The sequence below is a fragment of the Acanthochromis polyacanthus genome, chromosome 15 (assembly GCF_021347895.1).
Source record: "Acanthochromis polyacanthus isolate Apoly-LR-REF ecotype Palm Island chromosome 15, KAUST_Apoly_ChrSc, whole genome shotgun sequence".
Classification (NCBI taxonomy): Eukaryota; Metazoa; Chordata; class Actinopteri; family Pomacentridae; genus Acanthochromis; species Acanthochromis polyacanthus.
This window is the reverse complement of record NC_067127.1, coordinates 22,962,244-22,977,444: the sequence shown is the minus strand read 5'-3', so window position 1 is coordinate 22,977,444 and position 15,201 is coordinate 22,962,244. Positions and strand designations below refer to the sequence as shown.

Sequence of the window (15,201 nt, the reverse complement as noted above, 5' to 3'; positions counted from 1 at the left end):
CCTTGAACACTTATTTGAACAGAATATAGATTCTGATATTGTTGTAAAGAATAATGTTGGCGATGTGCACTCATGTTGAAATATATCCTCATTGTGAAGCAACCCTTACTTGTACTGATTTGGAAATATTTTAGAAAAACACACTGAATTACAATACTTTGCAGAACAGTTAAGAATCATAGACTTAACATGCAAGGCTAGAATTATATAATTTTAATAGTAATAGGTTGTGATCTAAAATGGGCTGTCTGAGGCATGAAAGTCCAGGGCTGAAAATGAGTCCCACTCCAGCCCTGCTCACACTTTACAACAATTTTGCACTGCAATATCTTGAAAATGGTGCAATAATCAGGTTAAACTCTGGTTCAAGGTCCCAACAAAGCCTCTAACATTCAGTCTTCCTACTTTAGGTGGATACTGACACTGCAGTGGTCTACTTCTCGTCCCAGGAGTATTAAAGGAATTGTGACCTAAGTTTGTTCAAGGCTCAGCACAGATCCTAATGCAAAATGTCAGCTCTACAGAAGACTATATGGTGGAATAATACAGCTGTAGGCACACAATAGTGGCATGGTGGCAGGAATAAGAGGCTAATAAGTGGTGGATGTGAGTCACTCAGACTGCGCTGTGAACGGAGGCGTGCAGTCAGCTGGAGCTCTGACAGAGAGGGAGGACCAGAGCTGCAGGATCGGCTTCAGCGTGTCGCCTGTGTGGAGGTGTTGTAGTCATGACAGCCTCAGACTCCGGCCAGATCCTCCACTGTCAGTAGCTCCCTGCATACTACGGACCCATCGCCGTTTCGTCAGATTGTTTTTATCCCGCAGCGAGGCTCCGGACCGTGCTCGGTGCGCGGCGCAGGGAGCTCAGGCATGCTCTCTGTCTCGGCTGGATAAGCTGCTGTCTGGGCCGACGATCGCTTCGCTACTTGAGGGAATCAAAGTTGGTGCAATGGAGACTTGTGGGAGCGATGCGACGGTCACATGCTTGGGGAAAGCTGAGGACAGAGACGGATACTATGATCTGGAGCATCTGCCTCCTCTGCTGGAGGATGAGGTGAGCCTGAGGGTTTTAATGGAACAACTTGGAAATGAATTCATCACGATTGTATCACCGATTCCAAATCATATATTAAAGCAGGCAGTCTACATTATCCTTAGACACAAGACATGACACCCCCAACATGCTGCCTTTTTATTCCTTAAAACCTGTCAGTTCCAATTTTACAAACATGCCACTGATGAGGACTTCATAATGCCTCCTCTTCTTAGGATGGAAAGTCAGTTGGAGAGGCTTTCTTAGAGCCTTTTTGGAGTGTTTGATTGTATCTTAGCCAAACCAAAACTTGGAATTGATTTGTTCATTGTGTAAATGTCTGCAAAGATCTCAGATAGCAAAGAAAGCAATGCTGCAGTCTGTGTATACTGCCCAACTGTCAAACAGCTTAGTGATAGAGTTATCACTTAAGTCAAAATGTACTCTAAATAATAAGAAAAAAATCAATTCAATCAAATTACAACTATTCCGTTATGTAGAATAGTCTAGTTGTTGGGCCATTTCACAAGATAGATCTGTGAAGGGGCTGAGATGTTTACTGAGTAAAATATTGTTTGATCTGAGAAGTTTAGAGGATACACTGGACACTCATGACTCCTTGGTCTACAGTCAATTTACAATCACAAATTAATTTACTGTTCATGTCTTTAGACTGCATCTGCAGAAAACCCATACAGACACAGAGAAAACCTGCAAACTCAACACAGAAACCCCCCCAGTTGACCAGAACATTCTTACTGTGAGGAGACAGTACTAACCACTGCAGGACCAGACATCTTTTTTTCCCAGTTAGATAATTCTGTCTGTCTGAAAGGTATTGGAGTGGCACCATAAATTGGAAATACTGTTGTATAGTATTGGGTTGTATTACCCTGTTGGGGTTAAGCTATCCAGCAAGCATAAACCTCTGTGGGTAACTGTTGCTGAATTGTTACTGTATTGTCCCCTTCTGACAAATGCAACTGTTAAATACTAGGACAGATGTTTTCAACAGGAGTTTCTGGATTCAAAGTTGTTCTTAAGGCCGTCATCAAGCCTTGTATGTGCTGTGCATCGAATCAGTTTTTGTTCCATCTATAGGCATTCTACTGGTGATCAGGACATCCCCTCTAACAAGCTTCCAGTGGAAGCGATGGGGGACGAACTCTGCAGTCCTCTTGTTCTATGTAAAACCGTATTCCAAATTTAATCACAAGTTAAGATGCAGCCTCAGCTGTGGATGAGTGTTTCTTTGTTCAACTCATACAATGAAGACATTTGCTAAGAAGACTAAAACTTTGGACAGTATTAACTTCATTTAATGGAATGAGGTTGCCATAGTGTCGTTAAGGGAGCTAAAGATATTTTGCAGGGAACACTGCATGCTGTGGATGTCACAGGATGCACATGAATTTCTAGTATGTAAAGGAGGAAAGATTAGAGCAAGTAAAACCTCTTTTATATGTTCTCATAAGCACCAGACTGTTGTTTAAAGACTTGATTTGATTTGAAAATCACCAACCCATCCTTTAACCTCTGGCCTCTTCGGAGCAGTGATCCTCCCTTTCACTGTTCCCCTCTGTCCCAGAGTGCAAAGACACACAACACACCAGCAGCCTCATCAGAACCTTGGAGCTCTGAGGCAAACTTATATAGGACAGCAGATTTAACTTGAGGGGGGTGAGAGAGACTAGCGTTCCCCTGCACTGTTCTCCAGGGAAACTGTCTATTTATGGGGCTGCTGCTGCTTCTGCTGCTGCTGCTTGAAGTGGTACTTTTCTGCCCTGTAATCGTGCTTCACCCCACTTGATCACATCAGTATGCTTTGTTCACTATCTTCCGCAACCCCCCTGCTCCTACAAGACAGTCATAAATTTAAACAGATAGACACTTCACACCCAGTCGGTGAGAGCACAGCTGTTGAATATCAGAGGATACATGCAATAAAACTTTCACAGTTAGAGTTAAAGCAAGAGAATCTCTGCTGGGGTGTCATACATTTTTCAAAAAGTGTTAAGTTCATGGTAGTTAAAGTGCTGGATATAGTGTTGGACAATCGCTGCTTTGTGCCCCCCACACTGACCTCTTCCACCCCTCCGTCTGAGCTAAGGCCAGCTTCTGTGTTCTCTAACAAACCGGACAGAGGATCCTGTAATTACCAGACCGCAGCATTATGCAGGATGCGGCATGGAATCTCTGAGATCACTGTATCTGCCTGGATAATGGGGGGATTTGGTAATCGTGAATCACAGATGATGTTGTGTTTTTGTGTGGATGTGTAGATTCCCTCCGTGGCATAAAGCATGTGTGTGCTGCATGTATTGCACTTTCTACTGTCAAAAAAAAAAAAAAAGATCTGAATTTTCTACTGCTAGTTTGAAAATGAGGCCATTGTATATGATGAAGGTCAGTATACCTTGGGATGCCCTGAATAATTACTTAAGATAATTCAGATTCTTTTAACAGTGGTCATGGTTGTTTCTACAATGGAGAACATACTTCGACCTCAAATTTGAATTCACTTCAAGAGTCAACCAGTTTCCAAAGCGGAACACAGTTTTGTCGACTTTTAAAGTATTTATTACTTTTAATTACTTTGCAGAGCTTTGTTTCGGTCTGAAGATCAGTTTGTGAAACTTTGGCAATTCATTATAATGAGTTTCAACCTGTCATTATATATTTTGGTCATAGTTGGACACAGTCAGCATGTCTGATATTGGAGTGAGGTCTGGTAGCGATTTCAATCAAACAAGCTGGGCCATAGTGCCTCAGTTTGTATTAAGGTCATTCCACAATTGGAGAACTTTTGGGCTTCAAATTTGAGAAAAATAAACCTTCTCTTTTACATTTTTCTGCTACATATTCATCAATAATAGATCATAAACTATCAAAAGCTTGATTAGCTCAGCTTACACATCAGTGGTACAATTTTTATTCCATATTTAGTTTCTTGTTTGCTAATCCTACTTTAATCACAGTAACAGGGTTGCTAATCCATGCTAATGCTTGCCTTTTCCCCAAGAGGACAAACTTACTGTTGTAAAACAGTAAAGAAAATATGTTTTTCCTGATAATATGCATAACAAGGTTGCATAACGTAGAGTGAGACATTCAATCAAGGCTGACAATGTTATGAAAATATGAAACATAGAAGAGAGGACATGGCTTTGCTCTACCTATTCTTTTGGAAAACTGTTTGATGATGTTCATTCCAGCATATCATGTGACATTGTTTTCTTCTTTTTCTACTAGCTAAAAAGGTTTTGCTAACATGGTTGCCTGCATGTTGTGCAATGCAGAATAATAATTATTTAAAATATTATGTTGATTAAAAAAATGCTCCCACAATTACAAGAGACATCAACGAAAAAAATAATACCAAAAACGAAGATTTAAATTTAATTTTAACAATTTTATCTGAGATTGAGTTTGGTCATCATTGGAGTGGGACAAGAGAAAAATGGCATTTTAGGGGAAATTCCTGACTTATTTGGTATTTTAAAAAATATTTTCAAGCATTCTTTTCTACTAATTTTTTTGAATTTGGTCTCAGGCAGGCATGGACTGGCACACCGGGCACTGTCCCGGTGGACTGGTGTCTAATGGGGGCTGGGCAACAGGTTTCCCAACTATATGGGGGTGAATTTTTAAATAACTTACCCATTTAGATCAGAATCAGAATCAGAATGCGGTTTATTGCCAAGTAGGTTTTTACACTTACAAGGAATTTTCTCTGGTGGTGGTGGTGGTGGTGGTGGGGGGGGGGGGGGGCTGTGTTCCTCCTGAAGTCCACCACCATCTCCACTGTCTTCAGGGCGTTGAGCTCCAGGTAGTTCCTGCTGCACCGGGTCACCAAGTTGTCTACCTCCAGTCTGTAAGCAGACTCATCCCCATCAGAGATGAGTCCGATGAGGGTGGTGTCATCTGCAAACTTCAGGAGTTTGACGGATGATTTAAAGCTTAAAATATTGCATTACTAAGGATGTGTGTGCTTTGAGTGACAGGTTTGTACCGTCATGGTTCATAGCTAGAGACACTGACATTGCCCGCCTTAGCTTCACTTCTGCTCATTTTTAGATTAGCTGGAAGTTAAACCTTGGTTATGCTACCTTGTGGGCATGCACACTGGCAGCTGCGGTCCCAATTTACATGTTATTAGTGTTATTGTACTTGCAGACACACAAAGTACAACACTGGTGATAGGTGGAGTCGGGCATGGCCAAGATAGTGATTGCTGAAGCTATCACACTGGTAAACAGCTCAAAACCACAGTTCAGGAAAGCTATAGGTGATGCCATAGAGGGTTTGCACATCCAGAAAAATGCCCAGTCACATAAGAGAAATCTTGTATCTGGTATTAAACCTTTTAAATGAGCGATGTCAGCATATTTGGTGATTTTGGACTTTATTGAGATACAATAAGCAGATATCAGACTCTAAGTCTTAACATTGTCTGGGTAACAATCTTTAATAGCTCAATACTGATTGTTTGGTTTGTTTTTGTGATTAAACAACCAACACAAAACACCTTACTCCAGATCTGTCTCTTCTCTGCGTCTTTAAATACATTTTTTTGGCACCTGTTTTTAAAAGCTTGTAATAAATATAAAGGAGATCTTCCAAATTTCAGCCTCCACACATTTAGAACATTCAGATCCAAAAGCTTTTTGACTATATCTACTATTGTACTCATTTAAGTCTTCAGACCACTTAAACACTAGTAAGATGTCTGGTGCTTGACCATTTAGATTTCTAAACACCTGATACGCTCCAAATACCAAACCCGCTTAGCTATGCTTATTTATTTTAGTAATTTTGAAGTCCCTGTCTGGTACTGTGATTTAACCCCAAAGCACTCATCTCTGTGAACTGAAGTTTTCTTCCAATTTATATGATCACTTTGTATTTTAAAATGGCTTAGATGTAACTCTACACCGTTCCTTCCTCTAGAATGTGCAGATCTAAGGAGTCCATGTCTCTGTTTCCACTCACCCCTGTCTGCTCACCACGGCTCCAGCACACCAGCTCACCTGTCACTTAGACACTGTAAAACCTATGTCTATTGCATGAATATAAACTATAAAGCAAAATTAAATTTAGACACCAGGATTGTTAATATCATTAAACCTCATGCACCTTCTGCAATGAGCTTCTATTTAGGGGTCTTTCCAGAACTGGAGGACATTTTTTCAAGTAATCCATGTATAAAATACTAAAACATGCAGTTTTTGTGTAAATGTACTTGTCTTGAGACCAAATCTAAAAAGAACAGCTCGGAGAAAAGAATGTTTGAAAATATTTTTTAAGATTCCAGATAAGTCTGGAGTTCCCCCTAAAATGCCATTTTTCTCGTCCCACTCCTCTGATGACCAAATTGAATCTCAAATAAAACAGCTGAAATGAAATTTTAATCTCCTTTTTTCCCATTGATGTCTCTTGTAATTGTGGGAACATTTTTTTGAATCAACATAATATTTTAAATAATTATTATTATGCAATGTTTAGCCCACAACATGCAACCCTATCAGCATAACCTTTTTTTGCTGGTAGAAGAAGAAGAAACCACTGACTCACATGATACACTGGAATTAACATCATCAAACAGTTTCCCAAAAGAATAGGCTGAGCAAAGCTATGTCCTCTGTCCTATTTTTCATGTTTTCATAACATTGTTTGCCTTGATTGAATGTCTCACTCTACCTTACCCTGTTATGCATATTATAAGGAAAAGACCAATTTTTACCTTTTTCTTTACTTTTTTCCATCAGTAAGTTTGTCCTCTTGGTCAGCAGAAACAGCTAGCTAAACATCTAGCTTCTACTCCTGAGAAAAAGCTAACACTAGCATGGATTAGCAACCCTGTTACTGTGATTAGAGTAGGGTTAGCAAACAACTAAAACATGGGGAAAACAATGGTTCCACTGATGTGTAAGCTGAGCCAGTCATGCCTTTGATAGTTTATCTATTATTGATAAATATGTAGCAGAAAATTGTAAAAGAGAAGGTTTATTTTTCAAAAATGTTGAAGCCCAAATGTCCTCCACTTCTGTAATGAGCCCTAAGCTGTCATGCTGCCTCTGCTGCTGTATTGCACATGAATCATCTCTACCTATCACCCACCTGTAAGATCTAGTTTCTCCAGGCTGTCAGCAGAACTTTGTCACTCCGCCATCCCTCCGTGCAGCTTTGGAGTAATGAGGGCAGAGCCTTAACTCCGAACTTTACCTTTGCGAACTCTCTATTTACATTTTAATAAATCCGTTTCGCTTGAGTTGGCTGATTGAAATGCATTTGAAAACAGGAGGTGTTTGCTGGTGTTGTGCCTTCCGCTGTTTCTGTACATTAAATGATATGCTTTCCAAAGAGTCCTGTCCACATTTAAAACTCTGAAGTAGCAGAATCATAAGTTCCAGCTGTATCGAACTTCATTAAAGTTGCCAGTCAGATCTGACTTGGAAGTTTTTGTTTTCTGTCTTCATGCCTGCTTGCGTCCTGTATTCTTTTAAAATAACAAACAGCTCTACTGCTAACTAGCCACAACCTAATGTAGATTTTAACAACAGGCTGGATTGTGCTTAAGGCAGGTAATTATTAAAGAGCGGGGAGCTCCTTGTTAACGTTTGCCCTCAGAGGCGCTGTAATAAACCTGAGCACCGATGCCTCTTAGAAGCTGATGTTGACATTTTTTTTCCTGACCCCAAAGTGACATAATAATTATACACAACGCGTTAACCAGAACATACTTGTATGTGTGTTTTCCACAGGAGAATGTGTCTCTGGCAGACATCCTCTCTCTGCGGGACAGCTGTCTGTCTGAGGAGGAGGTGTGGGCGGTTTGTGCAGAGTGTGTTCTGGCCCTGCAGAGCATCAGACCCTCCCACCTCTTCCACACCCTGTGCATAACACCAGACACTCTGGCCTTCAACGCCCATGGGAATGTTTGCTTCATGGAGCTGCTAAGTGGTGAGTCCACAGCACAGACACACTGCCTGTTATATATTTCTACTGTTATTGTATTACTTTTTGGACATTTTTGCAGCTTGAATATGGACACTGTACTATTTTTTACTGTTTGCATTGGGACAGTGTGGTATTGGAAATAAGGACATTGCATAGTTTGTTTTTCTGTTAAATATATTGTGATATGGCTGCACAGTGCTTTGGTGGTTAACACTTGCGCCTTGCAATTAGAAGATCCCTGGTTCATGTCCGAGCCTTCCTGGGATCTTTCTGCATGGACTTTGCATGTTCTCCCTGTGCATGTGTGGATTTTCTCCGGCTTCCTCCTACACATTCTGAGGTTAATTGATAACTAAATTCTCAATAGGTATGAATGTGATCAAGTCGCCTTCACCGTAAGTCAGCTGGGATAGACTCCAGCCCCCTGCAACCCTAATGAGGAGTAATCGGTCTGTAGATAATGATGGATTGATATATTGTGATATGAAAAAATACAGGATCATTTACCAGATGGATTCTTTCTATTTAGAAACAATTAATCATTCCAGAAATGATTTTATGGAGGATTAGATCTTTATATTAAAAAAAAAAAGATGAAAAAGCTATTTGGTGTACCACTGGAAAAGGCATCCAGTGTGGTTTTTGGATTTGGCTTACATTCACATCTGGATTTGTCGTACAGAGCTTTGTGGTGTTGATTTTAAAAAGTGTAACAGATTAATTGTGTTGCTTCATGTGCTGGCAACATTTGCAAGACACTGACTCTGTTTTTGGTCAACATCATTGTTTGTGTACCTGAAAGATTTCCATGCGACTGACTTTCTTTTTGCAGCCACATCTTCATTTTGAAAAAAATCTCTCCTGTTCCACTCTCATTTCACTGTGCAAAACAAAACTCAGTGCATCTAAGAACCCATAAATCTTAAATCCTAGTAAATTATGTTTTATCTGACATATATTCTTTTAAATTATGAACAGAAAATGGATTTTTTTTGTATAAAACAGCACTAAAAGCTGTAACATTTCGTGTTTAAATTAATTTGCCTCACTTTACACTGCTTTTCCTGTGATATGAATATTTGCAGTGTCGATGCTGAAATCATACATTGTGCGGCCCTGGTTAGCAGGATATTTTGTGTGTTATATTCTGATACTGGATTTAACTTGTACACATAACACAGCCAGTGTCTGGACTGTTAAATCCTACATGCTGCTGATCAGGATGACAGCTGAATCCTCTACAGGCACCCAAGAGAAGTTGGTTTTATAAAATGAAAATATCACTGATTAGATCACAAATGCAGTGCAGAGTTTAAAGGTGAGATCATCTCTTAACTGCAGCTTGAGCTCTGTGTTCGACTCAGAGAGAAGCTCGAGTTTTCTTTTCAGTGATTTGTTGCCCTGATCTGTATCATTTTCAATTTGCAAATTCCTGCCTGAAAATACTGTCAGTGTCTTGCTGCATCTGTGAGGTCTGCCCTGATTTGCACATTTTTCTCCTTCACAGTCCAAGTGACGTTAAATAAAAAGCATCAGTTTAGGAATTATTACCACTTATGCAAGCACTTCAGCATGCGTGGCTGCATGCAATACGACACCTGTTCCATGCTCCGAGGCCAAACATCAGAAACTGATAAGCATTGATTAGATGACCGGCGTTGGAGTTGCCAGGGGGATCGTTGTTGTGGTAACAGCTTAGTTAGCCTATCAGCAGTCGACCTGCACTGCTCACACACTCACACATCACCCAGCTGGCATGTCATCCATTTAAAATGTTGCATTCATTTTTTATCTCCACACAGATCTTCCATAAGGGATACAGACACTTTGAAGCCGTGTTTTGATTACTCTGTCGGCTAAAATTCTTCACAGGCTCATTTGTTGTCATGGTTTATTGCGTTGTGTTCAGTCCGTCTGCTGTGATTCATTCTGTAGAAAGAGAAAGGAAATCGCGGTGCCCTTCGTGTGTTAGTAGCACATGCTGAACAGAGCACATCTATATCATTAATCATAACACTGCAGCTTAGCTTTACTTGCTGCACAGTTTTCTATTGATTCCTTTTTATTGAATTGTTTGTGCAATGAAATTTCAAGCTGACGCACACTTTCATGGTCAGCCCCGCGCTCTCACACAGGCAGGCCTCCCTGTAACGCCGTATTCCACAGTGACCTTGAGGGCTGTGATGATGGATCTTAGTGAGAATAGCAGTTGCCACAGTGACTCATCAATACTGCTCATTTGCGCTGATTAATTACTGCAGTAATACCAGGAAGGTTGCTTGTATGAGACTGTGGGTGTTGTTGCACTGATGGCAGCACTAAAAGCACCCATCCAGAGTGACAAAATGTCCTCTAAATGCTAATTTCCCACGAGGTTCGGCATCACAAGCTGTTCTGTTTGTGATGTACCGGCTGCGCTCTGCAGGAAGTATGATCAGCCTGTTAGAAGAGTGTTTAAATCTCTGATATTGCTCAGCTCATTCTACCTGTTGTACTGAAACGTAGTAGGCATTCATGACTCACCAAGCTCTCACCACCACCCTGAAGACCAACTGTGTCAATAACAACGGCAGCCTTTCTTTCTTTTATTCACTGCCTATTTCACTGGTTCAGTTCTTCCTGACTACAAAGAGTCGAAATGTCCTCTGTTTTTCCTCCTCCTGTCTGTCCTGTTTTCTTTCATATTTGTTTGAACTGTCAACCTCTTTCAGAGGAGATAAACAAAATCCAAAAAGGGAGGAGAGGAAAGAATTCAAAAAGAGGGGAGAGGATGGGAAAGGAATGACAGGATGGGAACGGAAATAGAAGAGGTGAGAAAATGAAAGGATATGAGAGACGGAAGAGCAGGTGTGGAAAGGACAGTAAAGAGGAAAAAAGAGGGAGCTAAAAATGAGGAAAGGAACAGGGGAAAGAGAAATAAAAAGAGAAAGGAGAGCGGAAAAGAGAGAAAAGATGGAGATGAGGAGAGGAAAAGGAAAGGAGATGAGAGGAAAGAAGGAAGGAAAAGAGGAGAAAGAAGGAGATGGAAGTAAGGACAAGACACGAGGAGATAAAATAGCAAAGGTGGAGAGAGAAGAGGAGAAGTGAGGATGAGAAAGAGAAAGTATTAGGAAAGGAAAGGAAAGGAAAAGAAAGTGCAGCATAAAATGAAAGTAGCTAAAGGAAGAGAAGGAGGGGAGTTAGTGAGAAAAAAGTGGTGATGATAGATAAAGAGAAGGTAGTAGGAAAAGAAAGCAAAAAAGGAAAAAATAGGTGAACAACGGAAAAGACAAAAAGACGGATGAGATGGGAATGAAAGGAGGATGGCAGTTTAAGAAAAATTAGGATAAGACAAAAAGTTGAGGAAGAGAGGGAAGAGAAAAGGAAAGACAGGGAACAAAGGAGGAGAGAAAAGAGGTGAGACTCGAAGAAGAGAATCTGAAGACAAGAAAAAATAGAAGAACTAGGTGAAGAACTAAAAGAAAAGAAAGAGGGAAGAAGTGGAGACTGTCCTCTGTACACCCAGGAGGTGAGATCATAACTCCAGTAGACCAACCTAGAACTGTCATGACCCACTTTTCTCTCCTCTGTTCCTCCTTTTCCTCCCTCTTTCTCTTCCCCCTTTCTCTTCCCTCGTGTCCTTGCACAGTGGAGGGAGTGGACAGTGTGTTTGTGGTGGTGTTGTTTTCATGTATCTGCGTGTCCTGCTTGTTGCTGGTCTCAACACTGGCCTATTTCAGGAAGACGAAGAGGAGGAAGCTGCTTCGGCTTCTGATCGGCAGATAGCTCCTGTCTTGTTTGTCAGGGATTATCTCTGACACATGAATTATGGAGATGAAGGGAAGCGGCTGCACTTGCTCACAGGACTGTTTTGGTTTAGCATGCTGGATACATATTCCTTTCATTTGCATCTTGTTTGGATGGATGCTTAGCAAGTAGGTTACAGTGCAGAGGCAGCATGGCCATACATCACAGTGTTCGCATCAGTTCACAAACGCACTGTTTGTTCCTCTTTGATGAAATGATGATGCCGTGTGTGTTTTTCAGTCATGCTAAATGGTGCAGTAAATTGGTATGTTTTTTTGACCTGCAGACGATCCAGAAGGCTCCTTTGTGCCTCCTGAGTTCGACAACACCGGCAGCACTTTTGAGGTGAGCGACGCCGAATTTTCCCTCAGAATCTGTTGCACACGTTCTTTCAGCTCTGGGAGTTTCTCTACACAGCACACAGTCAGGGGCACCTTGGTGGTGTTTGCTGAGGGAGACTGTTTGTCTTTCCTCACCTGAAATTCCCCCACACAAGCCACCAACCAGGCTCATCTGTCACCTCTATCTGATAATGTGAAACAGGGAGGAGGCAATATTCTGACAGCGATCTTGTTTATTAAAAATGTGATTTATTTTCCTAGTTTGGCTATCGGTTCTGTCAACAATAAACTAGATATACGAGCAATCAGACAGGTTGTGTTCTGGGTGTTTTCATTTTTGATTTCACTTCCAAATAAAAGCAGATGAGCTGTACTGATGGCTGTACTTTTTTTGCTCAAATACAACCTGTCCAGGAATAAATTCAAATATTGTAAATGAGAATCAATTATTATTTACTGCTGCATGAGTTGATATTTAATCTTTTATTTTTTTTTACTTTTTTTACACAGTTTCATGAAGGTATACTTTGAGAAAATATGATTCATCTACGTATACACTACCATTTAAAGGTTTGGGGTCACTTTGAAATATCTGTATTGTTGGAAGAAAAGCAACCTTTTTCAATGAAGATAGATATTGTCAATGTGGTAAATGTCTATTCTTGCTGGGAACGGCTGATTTTTAATGGAATATCTACATAGGGGTACAGAGGAACATTTCCAGCAACCATCACTCCTGTGTTCTAATGCTACATTGTGTTAGCTAATGGTGTTGAAAGGCTAATTGATGATTAGAAAACCTTTGTGCAATTATGTTAGCACATGAATAACAGTGTGAGTTTTCATGGAAAACATGAAATTGTCTGGGTGACACCAAACATTCATGCGGTGATGTGTGTGTGTCTTACTTGTAAAGTACCTTCACTGATCATTAAAACTACTTGGATAATAATGTGAATATCCTTGTTAACCCGCCAAACAGCTCTGACCAGTCTTAGTACAGGCTCTGAATGTGTCCAGTACTGAGCACCAAGACATTCTTAAGGATCCTTAAAGTCCTGGGAATTGTGAGGCAAGGATCAGACACAGAATAATTTTGGAGGTAACACCGTAAAGCCTTTGTCATGTTCCTCACACCATTCCTCAACAACCAATGTGGCAGGAATTACTATCTTTCTGAAAGTGGCCACTGTCATCAGGGAATATCTTTGCCAAGTAAGAGTGTACATGGTCTGCAGCAATTTTTCGGGAGGCAGTACATGTCAAGCTAACACCCACATGAATGCCAGAATCCAATGTTTCCCAGCAAAACAGTGCCAAGACCTTCCTCTTGCTTGCGTCCTTCTCACAGTGCATCCTGCTGCCATCTCCTCTCCACGCACCCAGGCATCCACACTGTGTGAAAGGAAACATGATTCATCAGACCAGGCCACCTTCTTGCGTTGCTCCACGATCCAGTTTTGACACTCATATGCCCATTGTAGGCGCCTTTTGGTGGCAGATGGACACTCTCAAGGATCTGCAGCTACACAACTGATGCACTGTGTGTTCTGACACCTTTCTGTCAGAGCTAGCATTCGGATTTTCGATATACAGTAGCGCTTCTGTGGGATCAGACCAAACGGGCCAGCCTTCCTCTCTACGTGCACCAGTGAACCTTGGATTCCCATGAACCTGTTCAGCAATTGTTCTTAAACTACTTTTAGCACTGCATACTAAGAAGGCCCCAGAAGATCAGCTGATTTGAAATTGTTCTGACCTCGCTGTCTAAACACATTCACAGTTCAGTTCTTGTCAAAGTTGCTCAGATCGTAGCCTCGCCCATTTCTCCTGCTTCCAACACATCAACAATAGGAGCTGACTGTTCCCTTACTACCTAATATATCCATAATGTGTGTTATTTACTTTACCTGTCAGTGGTTTTAGTGCTCTTTTAATACCAGCAACTCTGCAACACATAATAGAGGCTCATAATACACTCAACAAAAATATAAACACAGCACTTTTGTTTTTGCTCTCATTTTTTATGAGACGAACTCAAAGATCTAAAACTTTTTCCACATACACAATATCACCATTTCTCTCAAATATTGTTCATAAATCTGTCTAAATCTGTGATAGTGAGCACTTCTCCTTTGCTGAGATAATCCATCCCACCTCACAGGTGTGCCATATCAAGATGCTGATTAGACACCATGATTAGTGCACAGGTGTGCCTTAGACTACTTGTGGTTCTACCTGCTCAGTCCATTGCAGTTCAATCAAACAGCTCTGCCAAACTGACATTATCTTGTTCGAAATGTAATGCAGTTTAGCACAACACCAAGAACTATGGCCTGAATGATGAACACGTATATAAGAATTAACACCTCTATGACAGTGTCAGCCATAACTGAATATTATGCAGAATGTTGCCATATAGGGGCGGCACAGTGGTTAGAAGATCCCCGGTTCGTGTCCCTGCCTTCCCAGGATCTTTCTGCATGGAGTTTGCATGTTCTCCCTGTGCATGCGTGGGTTTTCTCCAGGTACTCCACCTTCTTCCCACAGTCCAAAAATTTGCTCAGGTTAATTGGTAATTCTAAATTGCCCGTAGATGTGAATGCGAGTGTGATTGTTTGTCTGTATATGTGGAACTGCGATAGACTGGGCCGGCAGAATAATAAATGTTGTTTTGCTTCCATTTTCAGCTGTACTCAATCTGAGGTGCGTGACTCAGTCTGATTGTCTCCCTGCTCATGTTTGCTGTATTGTCTGACGTCTTTCAGAAAAGTGGCCTCTTTCCCAGACCTCAGTGATTCACTTGGTCAGTGCTCAGCGGAATTGTAACCAATAGACCACAGCTATGACCACATCTATGAAAATATGATTCCAGTTGAAATCAACCTAAATTACCCTTTAACCATCACAAATTTTATTCTTGTGACAGACTTCCTGTAGTTATTCCTCTGACTGACAAATTTAAACGTGAACCTAGGTATTGGTACTTTCTATACATTGTAAGGTGCTTATAGCTCCAGGTGGGAATTTGTCTGTTTACTCTGTGTAGCACTTTCCTGCTGCAGTTCTTTTGAAACATAAC

General features: G+C 40.9%; 1 protein-coding gene across 3 annotated transcripts in view; it reads left to right on the top strand.

The window, feature by feature from the left end:
* Positions 1 to 465: 465 nt before the first annotated feature.
* LOC110967811 (kinase non-catalytic C-lobe domain-containing protein 1) overlaps positions 466 to 15,201 on the top strand; it is a 62,863-nt gene continuing 48,127 nt past the window's right edge. For 2 of the 3 annotated variants that reach the window (XM_051960096.1, XM_051960095.1), the window contains exons 1-3: positions 466 to 1,053; positions 7,797 to 7,995; positions 12,065 to 12,123. In XM_051960096.1, the coding sequence (XP_051816056.1) occupies positions 949 to 1,053; positions 7,797 to 7,995; positions 12,065 to 12,123 (363 nt within the window). In that variant the 5' untranslated portion in view covers positions 466 to 948. The remainder of the gene's footprint in view (positions 1,054 to 7,796; positions 7,996 to 12,064; positions 12,124 to 15,201) is intronic. The other variant, XM_022217533.2, reaches the window with a different exon arrangement.